General features: G+C 50.1%; 13 protein-coding genes across 13 annotated transcripts; 9 read left to right on the plus strand and 4 right to left on the minus strand.

The window, feature by feature from the left end:
• Positions 1-5: 5 nt before the first annotated feature.
• On the minus strand, positions 6-956 carry LTR84_005139 (uncharacterized protein; the record flags this gene model as incomplete). The annotated part of the gene is made up of 1 exon (XM_064848711.1): positions 6-956. The coding sequence occupies one exon, from the start codon at positions 954-956 to the stop codon at positions 6-8; it is 951 nt and encodes a 316-aa protein (XP_064711335.1).
• Positions 957-1,632: 676 nt separating this feature from the next.
• On the plus strand, positions 1,633-2,685 carry LTR84_005140 (uncharacterized protein; the record flags this gene model as incomplete). The annotated part of the gene is made up of 1 exon (XM_064848712.1): positions 1,633-2,685. The coding sequence occupies one exon, from the start codon at positions 1,633-1,635 to the stop codon at positions 2,683-2,685; it is 1,053 nt and encodes a 350-aa protein (XP_064711336.1).
• Positions 2,686-3,355: 670 nt separating this feature from the next.
• LTR84_005141 (uncharacterized protein) lies at positions 3,356-3,853 on the plus strand (the record flags this gene model as incomplete). Its single annotated transcript, XM_064848713.1, has 1 exon — positions 3,356-3,853. The coding sequence occupies one exon, from the start codon at positions 3,356-3,358 to the stop codon at positions 3,851-3,853; it is 498 nt and encodes a 165-aa protein (XP_064711337.1).
• A 1,469-nt stretch (positions 3,854-5,322) lies between these two features.
• On the plus strand, positions 5,323-6,322 carry LTR84_005142 (uncharacterized protein; the record flags this gene model as incomplete). The annotated part of the gene is made up of 2 exons (XM_064848714.1): positions 5,323-5,527; positions 5,580-6,322. 2 exons carry the CDS (start codon positions 5,323-5,325, stop codon positions 6,320-6,322), a joined length of 948 nt encoding a protein of 315 aa, XP_064711338.1.
• A 353-nt stretch (positions 6,323-6,675) lies between these two features.
• On the plus strand, positions 6,676-7,878 carry LTR84_005143 (uncharacterized protein; the record flags this gene model as incomplete). The annotated part of the gene is made up of 1 exon (XM_064848715.1): positions 6,676-7,878. The coding sequence occupies one exon, from the start codon at positions 6,676-6,678 to the stop codon at positions 7,876-7,878; it is 1,203 nt and encodes a 400-aa protein (XP_064711339.1).
• Positions 7,879-9,157: 1,279 nt separating this feature from the next.
• On the plus strand, positions 9,158-10,048 carry LTR84_005144 (uncharacterized protein; the record flags this gene model as incomplete). Its single annotated transcript, XM_064848716.1, has 1 exon — positions 9,158-10,048. The coding sequence occupies one exon, from the start codon at positions 9,158-9,160 to the stop codon at positions 10,046-10,048; it is 891 nt and encodes a 296-aa protein (XP_064711340.1).
• A 1,480-nt stretch (positions 10,049-11,528) lies between these two features.
• Positions 11,529-12,449, minus strand: LTR84_005145 (uncharacterized protein; the record flags this gene model as incomplete). The annotated part of the gene is made up of 2 exons (XM_064848717.1): positions 11,529-12,075; positions 12,133-12,449. The coding sequence occupies 2 exons, from the start codon at positions 12,447-12,449 to the stop codon at positions 11,529-11,531; spliced, it is 864 nt and encodes a 287-aa protein (XP_064711341.1).
• Positions 12,450-13,814: 1,365 nt separating this feature from the next.
• LTR84_005146 (uncharacterized protein) lies at positions 13,815-14,480 on the plus strand (the record flags this gene model as incomplete). The annotated part of the gene is made up of 1 exon (XM_064848718.1): positions 13,815-14,480. One exon carries the CDS (start codon positions 13,815-13,817, stop codon positions 14,478-14,480), a length of 666 nt encoding a protein of 221 aa, XP_064711342.1.
• Positions 14,481-16,013: 1,533 nt separating this feature from the next.
• On the plus strand, positions 16,014-17,777 carry LTR84_005147 (uncharacterized protein; the record flags this gene model as incomplete). Its single annotated transcript, XM_064848719.1, has 1 exon — positions 16,014-17,777. One exon carries the CDS (start codon positions 16,014-16,016, stop codon positions 17,775-17,777), a length of 1,764 nt encoding a protein of 587 aa, XP_064711343.1.
• Positions 17,778-18,464: 687 nt separating this feature from the next.
• LTR84_005148 (uncharacterized protein) lies at positions 18,465-20,043 on the plus strand (the record flags this gene model as incomplete). The annotated part of the gene is made up of 2 exons (XM_064848720.1): positions 18,465-18,843; positions 18,899-20,043. 2 exons carry the CDS (start codon positions 18,465-18,467, stop codon positions 20,041-20,043), a joined length of 1,524 nt encoding a protein of 507 aa, XP_064711344.1.
• A 606-nt stretch (positions 20,044-20,649) lies between these two features.
• LTR84_005149 (uncharacterized protein) lies at positions 20,650-21,593 on the minus strand (the record flags this gene model as incomplete). Its single annotated transcript, XM_064848721.1, has 2 exons — positions 20,650-21,518; positions 21,569-21,593. 2 exons carry the CDS (start codon positions 21,591-21,593, stop codon positions 20,650-20,652), a joined length of 894 nt encoding a protein of 297 aa, XP_064711345.1.
• Positions 21,594-22,430: 837 nt separating this feature from the next.
• Positions 22,431-23,526, minus strand: LTR84_005150 (uncharacterized protein; the record flags this gene model as incomplete). Its single annotated transcript, XM_064848722.1, has 2 exons — positions 22,431-22,624; positions 22,686-23,526. The coding sequence occupies 2 exons, from the start codon at positions 23,524-23,526 to the stop codon at positions 22,431-22,433; spliced, it is 1,035 nt and encodes a 344-aa protein (XP_064711346.1).
• A 964-nt stretch (positions 23,527-24,490) lies between these two features.
• Positions 24,491-26,497, plus strand: LTR84_005151 (uncharacterized protein; the record flags this gene model as incomplete). Its single annotated transcript, XM_064848723.1, has 1 exon — positions 24,491-26,497. One exon carries the CDS (start codon positions 24,491-24,493, stop codon positions 26,495-26,497), a length of 2,007 nt encoding a protein of 668 aa, XP_064711347.1.
• Positions 26,498-26,570: the final 73 nt, after the last annotated feature.

Raw genomic sequence — 26,570 nt, forward strand, 5'->3', positions numbered from 1 at the left:
ATTCTCTATCTCAGGCATAACTCCATGGCCGCGGCCTTCAAGCCGCCCATGGTGTTGTCCGTTGCACCTGTTCCTGGATCTCGTTGATTTGCCGGACCGGCCCGATCGAAGTAACGGGCTCTCTTGTATCCGTACTTTCGAAGCCGTTCGGGAAAGAAGTCAAGGGTAGTGTCCTCTGTCAGAGTTTCAGAAAGGGCAGGACCTTTGCGGTAGAGCATGTCACATATCGTGTTGCTTGATAAGCTTGGATTCAGCTGGGCATATTTGTGGTCCTCGAGTGACGATCTTGCTTCACCTGCATCCTGAATGAAGCGGAAATTCTCTGTTATGCCGTCGGCTCGGACGCGAATTTCCATCTTCACCACAGCCTCTTTACCGACTTGAATATTTCGTTGCTGCCACTGCATAAATGCTGGGCCGTCGCGGGGAAACAGTGTGCCGATCCATTGAGATGTACGCAGTTTTATCTTTCGGTAGCTGGTCTCCTGGAGGAGGAATATGGGTTTGCTGACAATAGGGATGGGCGAGTATTGGAGGCTGTCATTGGATACTTTCGAGAATGTGACTGGGAATCGCTCCTCAATGAAGTGGATGTTGCGCCACATTGGTAACACACGATGCCCGGGAATACTGTAAGTTGGTGCTGCGTACTTGTCGTTGAAACACACACGGAGCAGCACTGTGACGTTGCGCGGGTTGTATTTTGCTGCTAAACGAGTATCATAGGTTTCGTATAGGCTGCTGTCGCCGCTTGTTGCATCGAGGTTGAGGGTTAACATGGTGTCAAGTATGAAATCCATCCCACTCTCTTCGTCGGCTTGTTTCTGCACGCCTTGATCGCCATCGTTGAAGACCAGGTGAAAGTCATCGAGGTCAGAAAGAAGGTTTCGGGCGCCGTTGTCAGAAGGCATCTGCTTCTGCTTGCCAGTGGCGACTTCGCTCAGCTCAGCAGCCATCGTTGTGGTTCAGTGGCTGGAAAGGACGTGGTACAAGACTAGAAAAGAACACGGGATAGATGGAAATGTCCAACAGATGTGAGTCTCGATTACCACCGGTAGCGCTTGAGTATCTTGGCAGGATTTCCAGTGAATGATTGCTGAACGCGTTATCGATGAAGGCCCTGATCTTTCAGTCTTAAGGACTGACACGCACTGGACTCCTTCACTTCACCTCTTACCTAAGGATTCCCGCCACCAACCGGATGAGGATATTATTTGCACTTGCGAGTTTGTGGTCAACAATGGTCGAGGAGTTACCACGGCGGGATGGCTCAGTCATCCATTCGCCTCTGACCCTTTAGCTATATCTAATGTCATGTTAGTTATATCTATAGCCGTATCGGCCGACAGACTAGGTTCCTGGAACCCCTTCTAGGGATCGCATATAGGACTGCAGGCCTGTATGCGATTGAAACAGGGGGCTCGAGTCCCTCCCTATTCGGGCCCTTTTTTTCCCCAATTGATTGGCTTAAACGTGAACTTCTTTTCAGTTTTTGATTGTTTGTCGCCGATACGTCACGCAGGCAGCCAAGCCTATGGATAGCTCAGCCCAGTAGTGAAGCCTCGCAAGTTACACCAGTATAACGTTACCTAGGTACCACCTTTAGGGTAAAGTTATTTCACTCCCTAAGCAATGGCGTCTTCTACTTTCACTCAGAGAGTGAGAACTCGCATTCTCATCATTTCTGACACTCATTGTGCACTTCCCCGTCCCAGTGACAATAACACCAACGATGACAGAGTCCCCTTCCAATATCCCCTCCCGACTGCCGATGTGCTCGTTCACTGTGGCGACCTCACCAGTAACGGACGAGTAGAACAGCACTTAAAGGCGCTCGAATTGATCAACTCCATCTCTGCAGAACTCAAGATCGTGATACCAGGAAACCACGACCTCACACTCGACAGAGCATATTACGACCGCTATCCGAACGAGCACTGCGGATGGCACAAATACTCGGATGATGTGCTTCGCGAGATCAAGGACATGTACGAGAGCGAAAAGACGAGGGAACGGGGTATCCGATATCTCGAGGAAGGCACAGCCTCGTTCACGCTAAAAAGTGGTGCACGGCTCAATGTGTACGCGAGTGGCTGGCAACCAGAGTTCTGCAATTGGGCATTTGGATACTCGCGGGATCACGATCGGTACAATCGGCCATTACAGGGTGGGAGTGGGCCGGGGAACCCAGTCCCTGATTTCGACACGGCCGGTGGAGGAGTTGATATAATGATCACGCATGGCCCTCCTAAGGGTTTACTGGACAGAACAGTTGATGGGATGGAGGTGGGATGTGAACATCTACTCGAGGCAGTCCGTCGATGTCGCCCTTTGGTTCACTGCTTCGGTCACATACATGAGGGATGGGGTGCATTGGTCAAGGACTGGGATGTGGCAGAACGGCCTTTGCTGACTGCCTCCGAGGACACTACAGATGAAGTCTTGGAAAGCTCAATGCCGCCATCCTGCAACACCGATACGCCTGATTCTATCAAGAAAAGAGAAAAAGATGTAACAGTGCCTGACTATGAGGAGCAGGCCCGTCAAAGAGGTGTTTTTGTCGATGCAACCGGCCTTAAGCATGGGAAGGAGACACTGTTTGTCAATGCAAGTATCATGACACACTGGTACAAGCCACTGCAGGCGCCTTGGATCGTTGATGTTGACTTACCGATGGCGACATGATAGAACTACTTACGCTGCGGTCGAGCCTGAACCAAATGACGCAATACTGTTTATTTACCGAAGAACATGTAGTGGCAGCCCTGATGGACTGTTTCTGACTGGCGTGGTTGACACTACTTTCTTTCCTCTCCTTTCAACGACATCCGTACTTGATGTTCAGTGACACTACTCCAAAACATTGTTCCTTTCTCCCTTTGAGAGCAAAGTAGCCGTTTCATGACCAGGATCACCTCAAGGTTCAGCGGTCATCTCTCGTGGCTCGAATCAGTTCCTTTGTATGGTCCGCGGACCTCGACCACGGAATACGAGTACGACGAAGGTCAAAGTGATTTACAATCCTCACTCTCAACAACCTCGGTCGCCGATACTACTGCAAAGTTGCTTAATGTGGTCAACAGTGACCTCGTGGGGAGTCTATGAGTAAACTAGGCTCGCTATTGGAACATATCCACCTGCAGCTTACAAATCATCGTGTTTGGACGTCGCCTGCAGTGGCACCTGGAACATGGCAAGGCGGTGAAACAAAAACAAGGAGCTTCGTTTGAAAGAAACTCTATTTAACTGGAATGCTTCTGCTAAATTCAGCTGAAGCATAGGATCGCTCTCTTTTCAATCACAGCCAGGCATCTTTTGATCGCGACGAGATCAGAACTATATTCAACGACCCAAAATGGCCGCTATCACCCTGTACGACACAGCAATTGTGCCAATCATACGCACGCTCAAGAATCTGTCGGCAATTTTGACAAAGAGCGAAACCTTCGCCAACGAGAAGGGAATCCCGCATTCGGAACTCCTCGAGGCCCGAATTTCGCCAGACATGAACCCTTTGATCTTCCAAGTCCAAACCGCATCCAACACGGCCAAATTCCTAGCCGTGCGTGTTGGCGGCATAGAAAACCAATCGTTCGACGACAGCGAGAAGACCTTTGACGATTTGCAGGCCCGGCTGACCAAGACGATTGATTATCTGAATGCCATCAAGCGCGAGGAGTTTGATGGCAGAGAGAAGCACGAGTTTGTGTTCCGCGACACGCCATTCACGGGCTTGAGCTATGTCAATGGGTTTGCGTTGCCGAACTTCTATTTCCACGCAGTCACGACTTATAACATTTTGAGGTCCAAGGGCGTGCAGATCGGTAAATTGGATTGGCTCGGTGGTGCTTAAATTTAAGGGTTTTCCTGCCATATTGGGCCGCTTGATGAGGACAAGGCGATTGCACAGGCGCAGTGTTTGGCCGCTGAATTGAGAAAGTCTGCAACTCTGGGGCATGAAGCCAGATTATTTTTATGTCAAATGAATCTTTTTCAAACACCGTTCCTTGCTTTTCAGATCTTGGTGTATCAATCAGTCCCATACTCTTTTGCCAATTGTCATATGGCTTCTGCATAATGCCGAACGTAACAACTTGTAGGTGTAAGAAACTCCAAAGATGTGCAGGCTTGATATGCAAGACGTCAAATTAGTGTTCTTCTGCCCCCTTGCTTGGTCGGTGGAATGTGATCCTCATCTCCTGCGATTGCCAATTTCAAGTCTCTTGATGCCAACAAAACCTTCATCATTCGCGCCCAGCGCAACGAATGACAGCAATCGCGCACCTTTTGGCAAGGCGTCTGCTGTGTCCAATCTCTGCCTGAGAGTGAGATGCTAACCGCGGCCTCATCCGATGAAAACCAGACACCGGTACCTTACCTTTGCCCAATCTCATCATCCTCGAACACTTGCTCGCAATGACTGCCTATTTCGATCCCTTTGACCTCTCGGAGGCCGTGGTGCTAAACAGTAGGAAAGAGAGACAGTGTTCGTGGAGAAGAGAACGCACTTTGAGTACAACATTAGCTTACCGGAGGCATTGGCTGTCTGTTCCATATGAGGAGATCTGTTTCGCATCGAAGTAGGCTGCAAGAAGCGGGTGCGTACATGAGTTACAGGGTAATTTTGCCTTCATAATCGACTCTGGTGCTGAGGCAGCGAGCCACGGTATTCACTCTTGCCAAGTCGTCGAAATAAACAGTGAAGAGCGATGCTCGCGCACTACCACACACAAGCACCGAGTCCCCAAAAAAGTCAAAAACGCAAAAAAAGGGGCAAAAAAGAAAAGGCAGGGAGTCGAACCCGCGGTCGATTCACATATTAGTCTGCAGCCTAATATGCTCATCGCTGGCAAGGCATTGGACCTTCCAGGGCCACTGGGGTAGCTGGGACCTCAGACTAGTCGGATCATAGCTTGCTCGAGGACATCTAACCCTCTGAGTGGTACCCAGTAGTCGTGTAACTGAGCTGAAGCAATGGCGATAGAGCCTGTCGGGGGGAGCAAGATATGACCAGATTTCGCCGTTGATCCCATCTAATTGTTGACCAAAAGTCCTCAAATCCAAATTATATCCTTGAATTTTGGCTAGTTTTGGTTAAGCCGGGCGTGAAGTGAAGGCCTGCTAGGTACTCATCGAGCTTTAGATCTGGAGCCCTCCCCAGGTTTATACTGGCGTACAGTCTCCATTCACTCCTTGCCAAGAGATTCAGCGCTGCTGATTGCATGAGATGAGCACTTTTGTTTTGAAGTTGTCATCGTCCAACTCTTTCTGTCTTCATCTACATGACCCAAACCATCCACATTATCCATTTCATCCCACACTATGGCAGAAATCGTGTCAAAGCGCAAGCGTTCAGGCAGTGATGCAGTAGCAATGATGAAGAAGCTCTGTTTAGACGCCGATAACCCAGACCACGAGATGGAAGTTGAGGACAATGGCGAAGAGATCCAGTGCGAAGACACCGACGAAATTTCGGACGATGGTGATTCTGATGACAACATGGAGATGGTTACTGATCTCATGCAAAGTCTGCCCGCGTTTACCGTATAGTATAGACCTTTTCACTAATCTCGTACTAGATTTGACTGCTTTTGATGTTGAGGAGCAGAACAAGAAAGCTAAAGAGCTCGCGGCCGAAATCGCCGCCAACGAGGCACGCATGGAGGCCAGGATGAATCCACGCGGGGCCACAATCGAGATGCGAATCTGCTGTAACGATCAATTTGCTACCACTCCATTCATGATCCCCGCCCACCGTGCGGCAAAGATGGAGTGCATCCTCGAGATCATTGAAGAAAGATTGCCAGTCAGCTTTCCGAATGCTTACGACGAAGACTTACAGTACTCGCCACTACACGTCTTGACGCCACCTGTATTGCTCCTCCAAGAAACTTCATACAAGGTCAAGCACTTGAAATTCACCAAATGGGTCACCACTGAATATCCTCATGATACAGCGAGCTACCTCAGATGGTACATTCGCAATGTCCAGTACGGAGAAGAGCCTAAACTTCGTGTCGAAGTTCGTATTCGCACCAATGGTACCATGGAACCCTTCAATCTGGTCAAGGATGCTGGGAAGGGATATTTCAAGCTCGGGTTGAACTTGTACCACATATTGGAGACGGATGCCGAGACAGAAAGCGATGCAATGAAACTTGTGGACAAGCTTTGCCGTCGTGAGCCATTGCTCTGGGTGGATCTGACAGAAGTCGATACCAATAACTACTTCCCCGATCGCCGTTCCAAGTACGAGAAGTTCGGTCGAGCTGTCCAACAGATCAATGGTGGCTGGAAGATTGAGTATGATGGTGACAATTGAGTGGAGGATAGGAGTATCATGCAGATGGTCAACACACTTCCGTAGGATGAACCTGACACAACCGACGCATTCTAGGTGCACGCCTTGTGTAGATAGAAATACTTTGCAAGCGGCCGCCATGATCCTGAAGTGAAAATTAAGTTTCTCAAGAAGATCACGTGTTTGTAGAGCCAAGCATCGATTTTACTGGCTGCAACTTTTATTAGCGTGTCACTCGAAGGTCTCGTGTCGCAGGAGAAAAGTCGCCCGACAATTTATCAATCGAGCTCCCCAATCCCAGCCATTATCTGTCAAGAACTCGCTTGCAGTCAGCCTGATTGAACCCAAGACTGTGTTTCTAGGCCGTCCGTTCGATGAAGAGGCTGAGGCTCCAGAAATGGAGCGGCAGTGTTCTCTCACCACGAACGAGACCGGAAACCGTTCAATTACCCTTTCGCACTCGTCGAAGATGTCTAGCAACGACGACACCATTCTCGGAGTTCGACAATATCCCTCTAGAAGCTAGCAAAGCCTCCGCCACCGGCCAGTCTGGCAAATACAACAATGCCCACATTCCGATGACTGAAGAATCTCTTCTCCAATTACCCTCGCCTCCTCTGTCGGCTGCGAAGACCTCTGCCAAACTGGCAGCTTTACATGCTCGGCTTGCTCTCCCTTCACGACTCCCTCTCGAAACACTGGCAAGAACGCTGGTGGATTCCACAGCTGACCCGTCCCTGCACTTCAACAACAAGCCCTTCCAAGTTCTGGGGAACGATCTACTGGGATACTACACGTCAGAATACATCATAAGCCAATATCCTCGGCTACCTTTAGCGGTGGTCTTTGCGGCGATGTATGCCTACGTCGGACCTGCTGCTCTTTCTTCGGTCGCACAGGGATGGGGCGTGGAAGCAGCTGCCGCACCGGGAGGCGAAGTCGATCCTGGATTTCTCCAGTTCAAGAAAATTGCCCCAAAGCCACAACCCGAGGCAGAAGATTCAGGAGTCATCAGTGCTCGTGATCCGGTCACAGGGAATCGAAGAGGAATGAGTGGGCGATCAGTGCTGGACGACGCCTTCGGAGAACCCAAAAGGCGAACACGAGAAGAGGAGGGCATCACGCTGGAGCGAGCCAGAATGAACTTTGTGCGGGCAGTTACGGGAGCAGTATACATGCATTGTGGGAGAGCGGCAGCGAAGACATTCTATCGGGATCATTTCATGTCACGTCAATTGGATGTGTCGGCCCTGTTTCAGTTCGCGCAGCCAACGCTAGACCTGAGTCGACTTTGTGCAAGAGAAGGTTTCCGGGCACCTGTGGCCCGAATTGACAGCGAGACGGGTCGTCGAAGCAGGACACCTGTGTTTGTGGTGGGCATTTATTCGGGGAACGACAAACTTGGCGAAGGTGCGGGTGCGAGCCTGGATGAAGCCAGAACACGAGCTGCGGTTGCAGCCTTGAAAGGATGGTACTTGTATAGTCCCACACAATTCCGATTACCAAGCGAGATGGAAGAGCCTGGAGCGGAGAAGTGGACACCCATCTTGATTGATCCAGGGGATATCGTGGCTTAAGGCGACCGGGAGCTATTGTGTTAATACTTCAAACTCATACGCTTTTGAAGCACTGTACTTTACGGATGGACCAAAGGGGTTTGCATATATTAGCTGTGAAGAATAAGGCATGCATTTTAGGCGGTCATCTGGTGAGTCATGGCCAGAGGCATCCATCCTGTCGAGCGTTGTATTCCAGAAAGTACTGTCCTCTCCACATCGAGATTGAATTCTCATTATGTCAAGATACAATAGAATGTAGTGAGGCTAGATCCCACCTTGCACGGCATGATTGAGAGAGGTTACACATATTCTCTCAAACTCAAAAGTTGACCGGTGAAAGGAAGCATTGATTCAAGTCTCCCGTGTTGGCCCGTTCCCGTGAGGCTTAAGATGTCGTTCGAGATGATGAGACCAGCACGGCACTCGATATGAGGCTCATGGAGGTACTGGGGCCTCCAGACACGACTGGACTACTGGTCGTTTTGAGCTCTTTCAAGCGCCCTGCAATCTGATTCTGTCATCAATGGTTCCAACTCTCGGGATAGTATGCGAACATGCAGGTTCTTCAGTCTTGGCCTTATGGGGCGCTTGCGTTCTGGATATGAACATGACGTCAAATGCCGAGTGCCTAACATGTTCATCTTCCGACTTCCGTGTGGTTGGGAGTTTAGTATACGTACTCGGTTTCCCTTCAATGAATGGTTAGTACAGACGGAAGCACCGTATGATGATCAAGTACTAGTTGTTGTAGAAATGGTTGGTGTAGGCCATGCCCACGATAATGTCCAATGAGACAGAGTAGATTGACTATGATCAACCTCAAGTCAGGCCAACTTCCAATACGAGGAGACCAAAGGGACTCGACAAAAGTTCGCTATCCTGTCCATCTCGGAACAGCCACCACCAAATTCCTTCCATGCATCCCAAAGCCCTGCCCAGCCTGAGTCTTGACACATTGCGCCACTTTAAGAACAGGGTTCGCCCAACCGCCTGCAGGCTTCCATGCTCGTCTTGTGGGTGGTTCCCATGACAGGTTCAAGTGACTCGTTCGAGTTGATCCGTCGATTTAGCCTCACTAGGCGCTCTTATTCATCCTCTTTCGCCCCCCTTGCTTTTGCATTCGAATGCCTTCAGGGCGGGTTCACTTCTCCGAACAAACTTGAACATGTGGCACCCTTTCCTGTTATAAGCTTGTCTACCTAATATCCAACTCCATATCCAACTTTTCCAGCCTGCTTCTGGTCTCTCCCATCTCATCATTGCTGTAAGCTATCATCAACACCTGCCTCCATTTCCCATGGCCGCTGCAGATTATTACACTCCAAGCACGAGGCCGCCGTACTCGCAACAACCCACAGGCCTGCAACCTCCACCAGGTCCCCAACGAGCATCATCACAGCCAACTTTTGCATATCAGCCACCTCCGCAAAATCCCAGTGGGCCGCCTCCCCATTCACAATATTCCCCACCACCATATCAACAAATTTACAACAACAATGAACCGAAACCAAGCGTGCACTTTGCACCCTCGGTATCACCATCATCATCGTCTCAAAACCAACATCGACCATCCCAATCAAATCAACCACGACCAGAGCCATATTCTCTAAACCAACCAAACTATCAAGCCACACCAGCCCACCAACTCGCCCCCTACCAACAACAATACATCCCCCCGACATACCAGAACCAATATCTACCACAACACCCACACCAATCCCAACACCAACTACGGCCCTACATCCCGCCACGACACTCGACAGGCGAACTCTCCGAAAGCAATGGCTACGCATCCGACCCGGAGCGGCACCGACGGAAACACAAAGACCGATCACGACGGACGTCGGACAACTCGCGCTCGACCAAAGCAGACGCATTCCTCGGCGCGGCGGGCGGCGGCCTCATCGGCGATCTGATCTTCCCGGGCCTGGGCACCGTCGGCGGCGCGCTCGTCGGCTGGGTCGGCGGCAAGGACTACGGCAAGCACAGGAAGTGGCGCGAGGACAAACGCGACCGCGACCAGGATCGCTGGGAGCGCAAGTACGGGTCCGATCGCTCCAGGAGTCACAGCCATGATCACGATTACGATCACGACCGGGATCGAGAGAAGGGTGGCAGGCGGAGGAGGAGCCATGATGATCGTGGCGAGAGGAGAGGCAGTCATGACCGGAGGAAGGGCTATGATTGATTGATTGATTGATTGATTGATTACAATCAGTCTTGTTGTTCTATCTATGGGGTTACTTCTGTTTGTCTTTGGGTGGTTATCTCTGTTATCTCTTTTTTCCCGTTCTTGCCCTTTTATGTGGCTCTTCGCGATTACCACAGTCCAGCGAAGCTCTGATACGATATGATATGATATAGTGCGAGACTGGAATTACTTGCTTGCTTGGCTTGCTCGACTCCAGACGACGCGATGACATGTACACGGAATTTCTAACGAGGAGATATACAACCGAAAACATCGCCATGTTGGCTGGTCCAATCGCCTGATATCCCTCAATAGTAGACATGACACAATGATCGAAATATCCACATTTATTCCAGAATTTTTGGGGTATCCACCCCCATGTGACACGCTTTTTCGATCTACGAGTAGATCATCATTCCGTCATTCTGCGGATGCCTTGTGGAGTCATATTATTCGGGGGGGACCTGCAGTGCAGGCACCGAACCCGTGGGCTGTCACGGTGAACCCGCGGGCCCAGCGCCGTGGATTTGCGTGTGCGGTATCCCGAGTGGCGAAAAACACCAACAACGAAACAAAGCTCTTCGCTTATTTCCGATTCTAATGATATCAGCGAGTGGTGTTCTATGTACGTACAGGGCTGTTCTGAAACCGCTCTCCGGCGATGGTTTGACCCGCCTGCTGACGACGTTACAAAAAAGTACAAACATGGTCATGCGCGCAGAGCCTCCAAACCGTCCGTGGGGTGGCAATCTTGGGTACTTAATGTATGGGGTCGAAGGGTTCTTTAGGCCCTATCTCTTCCGGGGTTCGCTCGCTCGCTCGCTTGCGCCAGTCATGTGGTCCTGTCCCCTCCCTATTTCGGACCCGTCATCATGTTCATGCTTCTTGTTCTTGTTCTTGTTCTTTTGCTGTTCCCAGCATGTTATGTTCGAGAAGTTCTTAACGTCAGTATCTCCGCAGTCTATGACTCCTTCTTCTGCCAAAGGTCGAGTATATTACGTAACCCACCCTGTGGCGAATATTCCAATTCACTTGCGGCTGCAGGCGACTCGTTGCGTCTGCTTTTGACGTTGTCGAGTTCAAGGCATCCTGTTGCCTGCCTGACTGATCTGTTGTCATTGATGGAATTGTTCATGTGAAAGTGGTGAAGACTGGCTCGTAAGATTTACTTCGTGCCTGCCTCGTCCCACAATTCCTGGGAGAAGCCTGCATGTGATGCAAAGTTCGAATACTGCCATTGTTGCTCTAGGACAATAGTTGCCAGGCTCTGAGTATCATGCCGGAGACTGTTGATTGATGAGTTTGTCCGAAGGTTGGTTGGATTTCTCGTATCTTCAATAAGGGGGTCCAAAGCCCTTGCCTTAGTCGAACTCGGGCTATAATATTGCGATATTTATTCGTGGTCGTGAAGCTCTGGTATCTTGGAGCTTATTCTTAGTCTGATGTGCTAGACCCGATGCCAAAGCTGTGGGCGCTCTCATCCTTGAAGCGCAGCACTGAGAATGAAGAACGCGCTAGGGTCGGTCACAGTCTTGATATCAGCCGGAGTGCCATTCTTGATAAAACAGTTCGCTTCCTGTGAAGACAGAGATTCGTGCATTCTCGTGACAAATGTTACAGACCGACAGTTCCGCGTCGCGTCGACTTTGTTCTGGTCGTTGAACCGATTGATGGAGGAGCATGCTTCAATGCAGGTCCCTAGATCGTACGAGATGATCCCCATCAGGTCACGAGTGGGAATTTCATTCCCCTGACTATCCTTTCCCGCAACGTTTGCAAAGTCGACACCACAGTGTACATCGTAAATCTGGTTGGCTATTGGATTGAAAAGTGTCGTTATTGGTTTTTTGGCGACCTCTGCACAATCTATCGAGACATTGTACACATTGACGGCGGGTAGGACTGCGTAATTTGCAAGGAGGCCGGTTGTTGCCTTTGCATCTGTTGATGTTGCTGTTGCTGTTGGGACTTGTACTGTCAACTGGTTGGCGGAAGCAACAGAGGAAGAACCGGAGGAAGTAGATCTGACTTGGTTAGCATCGCGAAGACTTGTTCGATTTGTATCCTTGAAAAAGCCTCACAGTCCTTGTACTTGGAGAAGCTTCTTCTCACTCTCGCAGCTTGCAAGTGATGCACCCAGCCCCCCTCCGACAGCCCCACCAATAATAAGTGCACTGACAAGAGCGACGATGACGACGAATATCCACGACCCACGGTTGAATCCTCTAGGTTGACCCTTCTCTGGCGTACCGCCAGCATAGAAATTCGCAGGATTGTTTGCAGTGTTCTGTGGAGCATAATCTGGAGCTGCCACCTTCGTCTTCGCATGCGGGGTGACTTCCAAGTCCGAATATCCATCTATCACAGCGTACGGCGTGTTAGTGTCGTAGGCACTCATTGTAAGAAGTCAAGCCAAGAAGCGTAAAGGGGGAAGGGATCTAGAAAAAAATAAAATGGATAGCAGTGAGATGAAAGATAGGTAGAAAAATGAGATCCCCCTAGATTGCAGCACCCGTATACTTTGTATACTCCATCAGACGATTGCACGCGTACCCTTGAACACAAAACCACAGATGAGCCTCCTTCGGCCAATGGTACTAGGATATGTCGAGCACGACAGTGGGCAATGAAACAGCGGCCTCGGACAGTGAAATATTCTTAGATTCCCGCCCATAGATCGACTTCGGCTTCAGACTGAACGCCTGATCACGAATTTGGTTCTGGCGAAGTCTTATGTAGTCGGCAAGGATTCGAGACAGCCCAAAAGCACAGGATCCTTGGCAAAATACATTTATCGTCTGATCGATACAGGTTGCAATTCTCTCAAGAGGCCTCACCTCATCAATCGACTGACCTTCGCTCGCACATGTGTGGCGCCAATGATCGAGCGGTGTCAGAGTAATTGCGGCCCCAAATCCAAGCTCTAGTCATCTTGTGATGGACAATGGACAATCTTTTGCAACCGCGATAACCTAATCACTTTGATATGGGGCGATGAGAGAGACGCTGGTATGTCCACGTACACAAACTCATCGGCCGGTACCCCAGACCCAGCACAACATCAACATGCTCAGATGGCTACATCTTGCGCGGCTAAGTACGCTGCACATGAGCATTCGATCATGGTAGATGACTTCCAAAGAGATCCGTGGCTCCGCCTCCTCAGGCCCAGGGGGCCATCATGACGGCGGAACGCGATGCGATGTTCGACCGGGACAAGTATAATAACGGGACATCAAATCCTCCCCGCACTTGGATATGCGATGTGGAAGTGCAAGGGAGAGAAAAGGGGCTTTGTTTCAAGCCTGGGAAACTTTTCCGAGCGGACCTCTAAAATGGCTGAATCCAGGCACTAGCGCTCTATGCTCCAGGCTATGGTGTTTGGGGGACCTGCGCCTCGTTAGGGCCTTCTCAGTTGATGCACGTATATGGGAATTTTGATTGCTCGTCCAGCGAGTCTCATGCGAAAGTCATGACAAATCTCTAGATTGGACGAGCTGAATGATTGTCCAGTGCATGGATTCTACTGCAGAGCACAAGAGAACTAACGCCATAATGTACGGTGGAGCAAGGGACAAATTCTCTCCACAATTTTCTTGAACGTGGCATTTTGGGGAGCGGGATGTTGCCAGATCTACCAAAGAATAAACTGCCCTTTTTTCTAAATAAACAACTGGCGTTTCCGAATCTCGACGGATAATCTTATAATCTGCAGAATCCCCTCAAACCTCCGCTCGACGACTGAACTTCCGAAATACCCATCATGGCTTCCACTGACGATGCCCTCGAGACATACACCCATCTCCCCGTGCACATCGACCCCCAAACCAAACAAGTGTCTATCCTGTCATCCGACAAGACCATTCAAGATGCCATAGACAATTTAAATCGCCTGCATACCTCCTTCAAAGCACTAGAGACGCCAAATAATGTCCCAGCGGCACCCATGCTGGTAAACCCCAAACGATCCGCACAAATTCAAAAATTGAGAGACTCTGCCGCGGCAACATCGAAGAAAGGCAATAACGTTGATGCAATCCGTCTTTTGGGTGTCGCAATAGACATGGCCGCTGCACGCCCTGGTTGGGAACCCATGGGTCTCGCTAGAGAAGAACTAGCCATGATGTATCTCTCCCGCGGTGCGGCCAATACGAGTGTGCAAAACTGGGTCGAAGGCTTGATCGATGCAGAGTGTAGTGTCGAGTGCAAGAGTGGGCCTGGGCAAGGACCTAACGGAGAGAGAATTCCTGGCAATCCAAAAGCTTGGATCGTTGGTGGACAGTGCCTCATGGAGATGAGTCGCTGGAGCGAGGCTGTTGAATGGCTCGAGAGGGCTATTGAGAAGGAAGGTGGAGATGGAGCTGATGATAACAGAGCACTTAGTCTGATGCTGGTGCAGGCAAGATCCCATCTGGAGAAGAAAAAGTGATTAACGGTTCGGCATGCTCATCTGCTACTGCCCAAGGAAGGTCACCTATACTGAAGGATTGGACGGTTGAAGGAACACGCCAGAATCCTCCTTTTCGAGTCCTTGATTGTCATAATCTTGTAATTGGTCTTCTTGCAAGATTTGACCAACGATTTCGAAGCCATCCAGAACCAGGTGGGACATCGACATACTGCAAGGTGTTCGAGAATTAACCTTTTCGAACCCTTAGTGGTTTGTTGTGGCCTGGTCACAGGTTGCCTGTTATGTGGATCTTATCGGTAAACGAGGCATCTCCACCTGATTCTCGCGAACTTTGAACAGCGAGCCACTTCTACCCTGGGGTGGTCTGCGCGTCATGGTCGAAAACCGGGGCAAGTCGCTCCACAAACTCGACCACTCAACCCATTCGTCGCCAGACCAGTGTTTGCCTGCCTGGCTCAAGGCTTTGAGAAAACAGCACCCGATCTGGAAAATGAATGACAGAAACAACAAATTTCTGCTCCAAGCCATCGAAGCAAGGACCAGCCAGTGTATGCTTGCCCCTACGTGAACTGTTTTGATGTGATCTTCGAATATGTTCCTGCTGGCTCTCATGACGAACTATCTCTTGCCAGGACACAAGCTTGATCATCGCCAGAAACGCTCAACGGTTCAGAAGGCCGGAGGGACGCCAGGCCACTATCGAACCATCCATTTTCGAAATTTTTCATTTTCGATTTGGCATGCTGTTGATGCCAGCACGTTGACGGAGCTGATTCGGCTCTGGAATTGACACACTTCTCATCCTGGATTCTGATATTGTACGATGACTTCCAGTGTTTCCATGGAACCCATGGGGCACCCCTCGATCGTTGTGAAACGACGATGTGTCCTTCAACAGGACATGGTCCTAGCATCACTTTGCAAGCCTAATCCTCCACTGCTGTGAGTCACTGATCTTAAGGCAATTTCACTGCCCTCGGAACGGATGTCTGGAAAGGTTTATCTTGCTTTTCATTTCATACTTCTACGAGGCCATTCAGAAATACCCACGGCCTACAACTGGCTGGCTATGAACAAACTTTCACATGCTTTCTTTTCAATCTGTCCCCGTAGATCTTGGTATATTTATTCACTTCCACCACCAATCGACCATCAGTTTACTCTACTTATTACCCTGCCACCGTCAACCAGAAGGCCATCCATCTGAACCCTTGAGACTATTTGTTGTTCACAAGTGACAAGTCACAGTCACAGAACGCGCAGGGTCTACGCGACCGCGGGAGATAAATGACCTGCTCACCTTTCTTTCAATCTGCCTCTCTTTTATCACCACCTCCCTGTGCTATATCACCCTTTTATCTTGGTTGACCAGCTTCCTCTGGATTGGGCTCACTAAAATCATTTCATGGTTATAGCAAATTATCTTTTGATTCATTCTCCTTCTGCCATTTTCATGCTCTTTGTTCTCATCACCCTAGTTTCTACTGCATATTAGAAAGCTTTCTCTTCTTCTTGTCAAGAGTGAAAGCCTGAGCTATGCTTCCCTCCGACATGATCAACATAACGCCGCCAGAGTCAGTCAAATTGGATGACCAACCCGAAACCCAGATTAAAGCATCCTTGTTGACAATTCCACAAGAGATCCGAGATCGTATCTATGAAGCTGTGCGAGAGGACATAGCTTCCCAAGATCCTCCCAAGCTTTCTCAACGACCATCAACAGGGTTCGAAGGTCTACGTCAAGTCAATCGACAACTCTACCATGAAGTGCCTCGGGTTCTGGGTACACCCATCGTGCCACAAAAGGCAGTTCAAGCATTTCTCAACAGACCTATCTCAAGCCACAGTGCTTGGGACAATTTCAGGGCTCTGTACATTGAAGTTCCTCACAACAGTGATGCCGAAACTTTCCAGCGGCTGGGCTATGCGCTCAAACAAGTCTCCTACGAATTGCATGACTTGCGTATCTATGGCGTTGGTAAGGATGCTCACGGAAAGCACACAAGCTCTCAGACTAAAGCGTGTGGAAAACTTGACACTTTTGTCTTACCTCACCAGGCCAATCTTGCAGTGTCCGGTCAGAAATGGAGGCTCAAATTACCACTGATCAACGCCATACAGCATCTGACCCGCCTCAGAACACTTGTCGTCGACAATCTCAATGCTCCTCTTCTCATGGCGCACACAGTGGCACACAAGCCTTACTTGGAATCCCTCTGCATTTCTACGGATCATCGTTCCACACTTCATCGAGATTACTCCACCGATGTCACTGCCATGAGGATGCTGGGGAGTCTCCTATCTCCGGTCCATGAGCCATTGCTGAACATGAAGGAACTCCACCTCACACTGAATGGCACGGATCATGTTCTTAGCATCATTTGCCTATCAGAAGGCACTCTGGAGAAGTTGACTGTAATTGTTCCTGATCGATCGAAGCAGTCCGCATGCCGACGACAATCTAATTGGATTCTCGACCTCGCCCGTATCTTGAGCCGCCTGTCCAACCTTGTTAGGTTACATACCCTGAAAATCTGCCTCCACGAAGCCATTTATGAGAATAGCTGGGAGGTTGGTGAGATGATAGGCGCTTTCAGGCAGAATCTCCACCTTGCCCTTGCCTTGCGGAACTTGGAGTTACACATGAATCTCGAATCCCCTTTGATTGCCCCAGACATCATTTACGCCTTGCCTTCCTCTCTCGAAAGAATATATCTTTCTGACACCTTTTTCAGTGGTTGTCGCACAGCACTCATACAATTGAATGAACTAGTGGCGAATCAAGCCAGAATCACCTGCTTCGACCTTAAAGACGACAGACACCATCAGCTTATAGGTGAAGATCTTACCAGAAATGATCGGTTTGAGTTCTCTCGTTCTGCACTCTGCTTCATCGGATATGAATACTCGACCAACTGGGAGCCAGGTGCGCGCAGGGAGCAAGAGGAACAGGAAAACAACCTTCTACGTCTCAATGGCGCGTTGTTGGATCGCAAGCGTAACAAGCATTTGATTTGCCTGAAAGGTAGCCGCATTCCACCTTTTCACAACAAAGTCAAAGCCTCACGTGAAGAGTTCGATGCCGCAGTCACTGCAGCCATGGCTGCAAAGCTGGACGCTCCCATGTTCGATGAGATCCCAGAACAGCATGTCTTCGCAACTGAACACAAGTACTTTGGGAACGAGGAGACGGCAGAGGAGGTGTTCCATTGGGAGCAAGTGGCTCGTGTCGAGGATCTACCACCGTTCACATATCCGACATTTGAGGATGTTTCCGATGATTTCAACCATGCCAATCATTGGATCTCCGAATGATCAGCACCTGGATCTACTAAGTAACGTGGATTCGAGGATATTTCAAGGAGGGAAATTTCATGGAGTTGTTGGTGTATGGGCCTTGAAGAGGATACCGGGGTTGAGATTGACATGATTTCTCCATTTTCTTTTCCAGGTGAAAAAGATACACGGCGAGAGCACCTTTACTGACAAGGAAGTTTTTCAATTGCATTTTCAAGCATCTCTGAGCATGACATGTGCATCAGCGAATAACAGCACTAGCATTACCTCTAGCATTAACACCTAGTCTCAAAATAAGTTTTCCCTATAGACAGCAGGCCTGAGAAGCATAACTTAGGTACCTAGGTAGTTATTGGAATTAATTTGACAAAACGGCCAAAATTGAGCCTGACGAGGCTGGTGACCTGTCATATTCTTGGCAATCGAACTCATATTTCCCTTCATTCTTCCCCTTATTCTCGCTTCGGTATCCTTGTCACTGCTATGATCAATTCACGTGATCTCGTATTCTATAGAGAGCATCTAACCTCAACGAGACTAGTTCGGGCCGTATAGGCCAGAAAGAGCAAGGCAGCCGAAAGTTGCATGACTCAACACCAACTCCTCGGGTGCAGCGATTTACAAATCTACCAACGCCTCCGAGTCATTCATCCTGCAGCCTCGCCAAGGGTCGCAAATCTACTGGCTCAAAGAGTCTCGCTGACCATGCAGCATGATCTGGGTCCCTCCAACAACTCCCCTATCAATGGCGGTGATGACAATCCCTCCTCGCCAGCCCAGGCCGGTCGAAAGCGCAAAGCGACATCGGGCTCGCGCGGCGTTGCCACCCTCACTCCTGACCAACTTGCAAAGAAAAGAGCAAATGATCGAGAGGCTCAGCGCGCTATAAGAGAGCGGACCAAGCAGCAGATTGAGGCTTTGGAGCGGAGGATACAAGAGTTGACTGCACAGCAACCGTACCAGGAGTTACAAAACGTCATCCGGCAGAAAGATGCTATTCAAGCCGAAAATGAAGAGATCCGACGGAGGTTGGCTTCTATCATGTCAATACTACAACCCATTGTCGGTGCTCAGGGTTTGACCGGTATGTGATGAGATACAGTGACGACGTCCTCAAAATCTAACCAGGGTTCTCACAGATCTTGCGACTGCGGCACAAAGCAACGTCCACGCTGGCCTCCAGCCACAAAACCATGCCTTCGCAACCAATGGCACCCCACATCCAGATCAGTACCTGAATGGCCAACAACCAACAGCATACCCTCATCCATACAGCCCAACCGAAGGCGCAGCAGAAAACAGACAGTGGACCGGCCAACGAGACGCATTGACACTGCAACGGGACAATCTCCAGCGCGGCCTGGAGCTCAACGACTCCGGGGAACGAGTATCTTTCACCTTCCTACTCGACAACCTCGGCCAAAGAGCCGCTGAAGCGCATCCGCAAAACACCCAATCTTCCCCACTGCACCATTCGAAATACCCACATCCCAATGACCCATCCTCGCGACCCTGGACCCTCCTGCCCAAGAACGTCGAAGCGACCTGCCCGCTCGACACACTGCTCCTCAACTTCCGCGACTCGCGGCGCCAGGAAGACCCCAGCGGCACTTCCAGCACGATCTTCAACCCAGCCTACCCATCCGTGTCTTCACTCCTCAACCCGTCAGGCAGCGGCGTGCGATTCCCCGACCCACTCTCCCAACTAATGGCCGACATAATCAGCAAATTTCCCAACATCTGCAACCTTCCAGAACAGACCGCGGTGCTGTACACCATGTTCATCAACATGCGGTGGCACATCAACCCGACGCAGGAGAACTTCGAGCGGCTGGTCGACTGGATGCGGCCGACGCCGGCACAGATCCACATCGAGCACCCGGCGTGGATCGACCACATCCCGTGGCCGCGCATGCGCGACAAGCTCGTCGCCAACTACGCGGACTACAGCTTCGAGAACTGGTTCATCCCGTTCACGACCGACATCAGCGTCAACTGGCCCTACGAGGACAGCGACTGTCTTATCAGTACGTCCGAGAAGGACGAGACCGTCATCAACCCGGCTTTCGAGCGCCATTTCCGCAGGCTCGAGAACTGGAGCGTCGGCCCGGCGTTCGCCGAGGCCTTCCCTGCCCTCGTCGACACCACCACCGTGAAAGTGCCGCAGCATCGTGCTTCTTCCGTGGCGGCTTCTTCCGTTGGTGCCGGTGGTGGTGGCTTGGGGAGTACGGTCGCGACGAGCAGGAATAAGTTGCCGTCTGGCCAGAATCCTAATGACTACTAGGCGAGGGCATGGTAGGTGGTTGTGAGATATGTGATGTGATTGGGGTTGGGCAGGGTGCAAATGAGTGTGAGCATCCACGATAATATCGAACGGACTCTTCGCTTCACGTACTTCCAGTCAGCATTCCAAAATCTCGCATGGCGTTTTGGTGCATTTTGTTGTATTTTTATCGGTTTCCACTACAGTACATCAAACCCAGTGGATGGACGGCGCTATTATAAGGATAATCAAGTTTCTCCAGTTGGTGGAATCTCCTGTGTGCCTGTATGTGGTGATTATCAGGGAGTTCATGTCTTCATTGGTCTCGTGTAATGCCTCAACCCAGCTCCGACAGAATCTGTGACCTATATTCGGCTTATAGAATGCCATCGCTGATCGTCTGGCTGATAGTGTGCCGGAATTTGAGACATGCCGGTGGAAAGCATCCAGCACTGGACGCGCATCAAGATGATGCCCCCAATTGCTCAATCTAGTAGAACTCGCGCAGGTAATTTACGCTTCCCACGTGCCCAAATGGCCCCTTGACTTCTGATATCAGCTTGTTCCTTTTTGCCCTCCGTCAAATAGGCTTTACCTGTCGAACTCCGTAAATGAAAAGGTTAGCATCTACGCAGCAGCCTTTGCGCTATATTTGGCAGCAGCCGTGTCGAAAGCCTGGCTCTTCTCTTCCAGATCCTTCAATAGGGCATGGTCTTTGTCCTTTTGAGCCAATTGTTTCAACAACTCCTGAACAACCTCTGACTTCTTTCCGAGTAGACTGGCCAGTACTACACTATTGGCAATTGCTTGGACATCGGCATTTTCAGCAGCGAGCGCTTGCTGTAGAGCAGCTTCCGCCTCATCAGTTCTCCCCAAATGGATCTCAGCCACAGCTTGACCGACTATAGAACTCGGAGAGGTGGATCCGGGGGTGCTAGCCAGTTCTTCGTAGACGTAGAAGGCGGATTGATACTTTTCAGTGCTTCCTTCTCGGAGGTTGGTCCAGGCTTCGGCCAGATTGATGAGGAGAGAATCCTGAGCCCAACGTTTCGCTGCTTGAACTTCCTTCACGGCCCGATCTGTCCTGTTTTGCATGAGGTGTATCTGAGTGAGGAGAGCGACGGCTTCCAAGTTACCCTGATGTTTGTTCAAGAGTTCAATGGCCTTTGTGTATTCACCAGCGGCGGCCAAAACAGTGCCAGCCACGACTTGAACAATCGAATCTTCTGGGTCTGAATCTGCTAGCGAGGAGGCAGTGTCAACGGCAGTGGCATTACCCGTTGCTTGCTGAGCCAGGGCCACAATAGCCCGTGAGGCGGGGTCTTTGGACGACTTTAATGAGGAAATTACCGCAGAGGATTGGCCCAGGGCTATTTGAGCGCGGAATTTGAGCAGTTGGGCGGTCCTTTTGTTTTCGGATGATAGAGAGGTGGTGTCGAAGTCGAGCACGGACTGATATGCATGGGTGTAGAATGCGGTGGATATATTGAGGAGTTCTGGGAGACAGTTGTTAGTGTAGTAGGGGATGGGTGGAAAAGAGACGTACCACCCTCGCCAGAGAACGGGTCCATGGCGGGCAAGGGTCGAGATGAGTTATCTTAAAGGTGCGAGAGGAGTCGGACTATGTTGAAAAGGTTCTTGTGAGGCTTGATCTTGCGGTCAATGGGCTGGTATTGTCAATTGTGTCCTGCCAGTCAACCTGCGGACGGGTGAAGTGGGAATGCTGATGGACCCAGAAAGGGAAGGTGCGGCGAGTTGCCTGTCTCCGTGCGTGCTTCCTCTTCGATCAGTCACGACCACTGGCTATCGACAACATTTACTAGTATTCGATTTCCAAGGTCTGGGATTTTGGCGTACGTTTGGCAGAATTTGTCACTGATAGCCCTTATAAATCAAATTCCTGGTCAGTACAACATCCAGACTCGTGGCCAGTGGCTGTTTGTTGACTATTAAGCACGCGGCTCCCAGCCTTCGGTTCAGACCATCCGACCAACATGCCTCGACCAAGTGGATTGAGCTTCACTTACAATAGCATCAAGCTTGAACATCAGGCGATCCAGACTCAACGAGCAGTCAGCAGAGTGAGGGGAAATTATCACCTCTTCCTCCGCAATCAACCTCAGAAACCACATTTCAAACAAGCCGACCTGGTCCCTAAGAGAAAGTGGGAAGTGCCAAAAATGACACATATGGAGTGAAATGTTAAAACATGCGGTACATATCTAGGAGTACGGTGTTCAGGATTACGAGTACGATTCACCCAGATGTATTATGACCGGACGACTTGGTTCAAGCGATACCCCCATCTCAACGCCTTCTCAACTTCAGTGACTTTGTGTATATATATGAATCTCATCTCCATTGATATTTTGCTTTTCAAAACAACGCGAGTCATTCTTCCGAGACGTTCATGCCTTCAAAGGTACTGTGTCTACATAACAAAAGCGTGCAAATGCTTCTGGATAACGACCACCACCAACGTCCACCTCAGAAATGGCTTTGCGAATCTTTGCATCGTCGTCTTTGGAGATTTCAACCTTGAGAGACCCAATATTTTCGTCAAAATTCTTGATTTTGGTTGTACCGGGGATTGGAAAGACATCTGTTGACGTTGTGTTAGTGATGACTGTTTGAAAAGCGGTCGCGTGCATCAGTTTACTTACCATCGCCCTGGGATAACAGCCAGGCAAGAATGAGTTGCCCGGGTGTGATACTCTTCTGATCAGCCAACGCCCTGAACTCGTCCACCAATTTCAGGTTCTTTGGGAAGTTTTCTGCACTGAAACGGGGAGCATATTGTCGGAAATCTCCATCCTCAAAGTCGGCAGGGGATTTCAAAGATCCGGTCAGGAAGCCTCGGCCGAGAGGTGAATAAGCAACAATGGCAGTGCCTGTCTCACGAGCGGCCTTCAGGACGTCGATTTGAGGATCTTCGATTTCGAGGGAGAAGGGACTGTATTCGACTTGGGCAGCATCGATATGCACAACCTTCTCTGCTCTCCTCAAGCTATCGGCACTCATCTCACTCAAACCAATGTACTTGATCTTGCCAGCTTGCTGCAGCTCCTTCAAGACTCCGACCGTGATCTCGATTGGCTGATCCTCCTGGAGTCGATGAACGTAGTACAGGTCAATATGATCAATTCCCAATCTACTGAGGGACTTGTCGACGGAAGATCGGATATAGTCTGGTTGATTTCGGACGCTTCGTTCTTGAGTCACTGGATCGACATAGTTGGCGAATTTTGTAGCGAGGAAGATGTTTTCTCTCTTTCCCGGGTTCTTCTTGAACCATTTACCAAGGAGATCTTCGTTGTCTCCGTACATGTCGGCCGTATCCCAGAAGAGTTCACCTGCCTCGTACGCATGGTCGAGGATGGCAAAACGCTCCTCGTCAGACTTGATTGGACCATAGAATGCGCTCAGACCCATGAGGCCAAAGCCGAGGCGGGTGACTTCTGGGCCATTCTTACCGAGTTTACGGGTTGGAAGCTTTGGTGCCATGGTTATGATTGAAGAGATGTACAGATACAAACGGTTTGAGTGTGTATGTGATATGGTATATTGACGAGTTTTAGGTTTACTTGGTGAAGCGGAATCGGAGATACATATACTTTCTCAGGCCATATGATGCAAGAACCACATCACAACCCCTTCGTGACTTCATCAATCACGAAAGCTGCTTCGAGGTAGGTACCCGGCGATACCATTACCACTTGAGGGAAAATGCGGGTTTAAGGAGGGGTTTCGCGCCTTAACAACGCGCAGAACCTCGGACAACCTTGAGACATGCATGCAACATCTCTCGAGGCGCCCAGGACCTTTGTCATTGGATTGGTGATGGTGCTCCATTCAACATTGATGATTGCGCTACTTCGTATGTCCTTCTGGTAGCCCCGCCCTCTATTGCCGGACGACGGAGTTGGTGAATTGGCCCAGCGCCCGGCATTCAGCCTTGGCATCGACGAGCTCTAGTTGCTCAGGTCAAGATCTTACTAACTCCGAGCTCGCAAAAGGGTGTCGATATTGGTAATCCTCAGCAGAGACTGCGACTGACAGTGGAGAAGAGATAAATACAAGCCCATTATCTCTTTGACTGCACTTCTTTAAGCCTCATCAGGAAACATGTCCATCCTACATGGATTGCCTTAATTGTCGGCGGGTAGATCTCCAGGGAGGGGTTAACGATGATTGTAGGCTCGTGAAGCCGAGTCCTTACAGCCTCAGGCATTCACCGACCTCGTCCGGCCCGTGGAGACTCCGTCGGCCACCATCTATCCGCGTCCGATTCGAGAGGACAATAATCCATCTATGCTCGTCATTGACCCAACTTTTTTTTGGCTTTGACGCCAGGCAGATCTCTATCATCATCATCACTTTCGTTCTCCCTCGTCTTCAATTGACAGCTGTGTTTCGTGTATACCATTTTTCCTAATGTACTGCTCAATAGACTAACCTCTTCGTCCTCATGTCGTCTGCTGGAGGGCGCATCTGTGCGCTCTGCCTCAAATTCAATCTCCATCAAAATGCCATCTCCCAATTGCGGCCAATAATCTCTCGGCGGTCAAATGCGATTCCAATCCGCTCTTTCTCAAATTCCCATCTCCGTCTTGCCTTTACACCACCATCCCCTTCGTCTCTGGGCAAAGCTGCTCCGGCTAAGCAATACAAAAGATTAAGGAAATGGAGTCGACGACTGGTTTACTTGGCGCTCTTCGGGGGCGTCGCATACACCGTCGATAACCAGTTCTACGCATCCAGTCTGACCAGATCCGCCCGCACCTTCGCCCTCGGGTTGACCGTCGCATTGGACTACAAGATCAATTTCCGAGAGAATCCTCCCTTTGCCGATGATATCGCAGAAGTCCATTCGCGCAGTGCAACCAAGCTGTTCCACCTGTTGCGAACCAATGGCGGGTTATACTTGAAAATAGGCCAGGCCATTGCCATGCAGTCGGCCATCTTACCGCCCGAATTTCAAAAGATGTTCGCCAAAATGTTCGATGACGCTCCTCAAAATGATTGGGCGCAGGTTCGACAGGTCATTATGGAAGACTTCGGAGGTCGCACCCCAGAAGAGGTCTTTGGAATATCCTTCGAGGGCGACCCGGAAGCAGGAGTCATGGAGAAAAAGGCTAGAGCCAGTGCCAGTGTTGCCCAAGTTCATTGGGCGCGCCTAAAGGACGGTCGGGAAGTGGCCATCAAAATCCAGAAGAAGGAGATCGCCCAGCAAGTCGGTTGGGATTTATGGGCGTTCAAAGTCGTCACAAAAATTTATACCTGGTGGTTCGATTTACCACTATATTCTCTGGTTCCATACATCACCGAACGTTTGGAGCTCGAGTGTGACTTTCAGAACGAAGCCAGGAACTCGAGAAAAATGGCCGAGTTTGTCAAGAGCGAGCCACGTCTCCGCGATCGAGTCTACATCCCTCAAGTCTATGATGATCTGACTACGAGAAGAGTCATGACCGCCGAGTGGATAGAAGGTGTTCGACTGTGGGACAAAGACGCCATCACTCGCCCATGGCATGGTGGTTGGCGGACTGGAAGCCCTGGAAGCCACGGCACGCCTCTCGACCGTTCAAACACCTCCACTACAAATCTCCCCCCTCCCTCCCCTTCCTCTTATGACTCCGAATTAAAACCTGACCGAACATACTGGAAAGGCTCCAAGGGCGATGGTGGACTGGGTCTCAACCTCAAAGAAGTCATGACCACCATGGTTGACCTCTTTTCCGCCCAGATGTTTCTCTGGGGTTGGGTTCATTGCGATCCGCATCCTGGCAACATTTTCATCCGAAGGCAACCTAATGGTCGATCAGAATTAGTTCTTATCGACCACGGCCTTTATATCCACATGTCTTCGCAGTTCCGACAACAGTACTCACTCTTCTGGAAATCCCTCATGACTTTTGACAACTCAACACTGAAGGAGGTCGTTGCTCAATGGGGTGTGACAAACCCAGAGATCTTCGCTTCCGCCACCCTAATGAAACCCTATGAAGGTGGTGATATGTCAGTCTCCAAACGCATCCAAGGCATCTCCGAAGCAGAAAAGAAAAAGAGACATTATGAGATGCAGCAGGCCATGCGAAAAGGCATCAAGGAGATCCTTGGCGACGAGGACAAATGGCCTCGCGAGCTCATCTTCATTGGGCGCAACATGCGTATCGTCCAAGGCAATAATCAATTCCTCGGCAGTCCCGTTAACCGAATCAAAATCACGGGCAACTGGGCGTCGAGAGCTCTCACCGAAAACAGAGATTTGTCATTCTCCGAACGGTGGAAATTCTACGGCAGTCATCTCATGTTCAAGGTCGTTTTGTTCGCTACTGATGCCTTTTGGTGGTACAGCTGGTTAAAACAGCGGTTCGGCAAGGGAAAGGGTATGGACGACGAAATGGAGGAGCAGATGCGGAAAATGATGAAAGATTATGGCGTTGAAATGAACCACAATGTCTTTGAGGGGTGAGCCATTTGTTTTGCTTCTTCCAGCCATGCAACTTGGTTCCTTCATTCTGTCTCACGCACCTCTGAGTTCGAAG

This window comes from Exophiala bonariae (assembly GCF_035927105.1).
Source record: "Exophiala bonariae strain CCFEE 5792 chromosome Unknown scaffold_2, whole genome shotgun sequence".
In the NCBI taxonomy this organism is placed as follows: domain Eukaryota; kingdom Fungi; phylum Ascomycota; class Eurotiomycetes; order Chaetothyriales; family Herpotrichiellaceae; genus Exophiala; species Exophiala bonariae.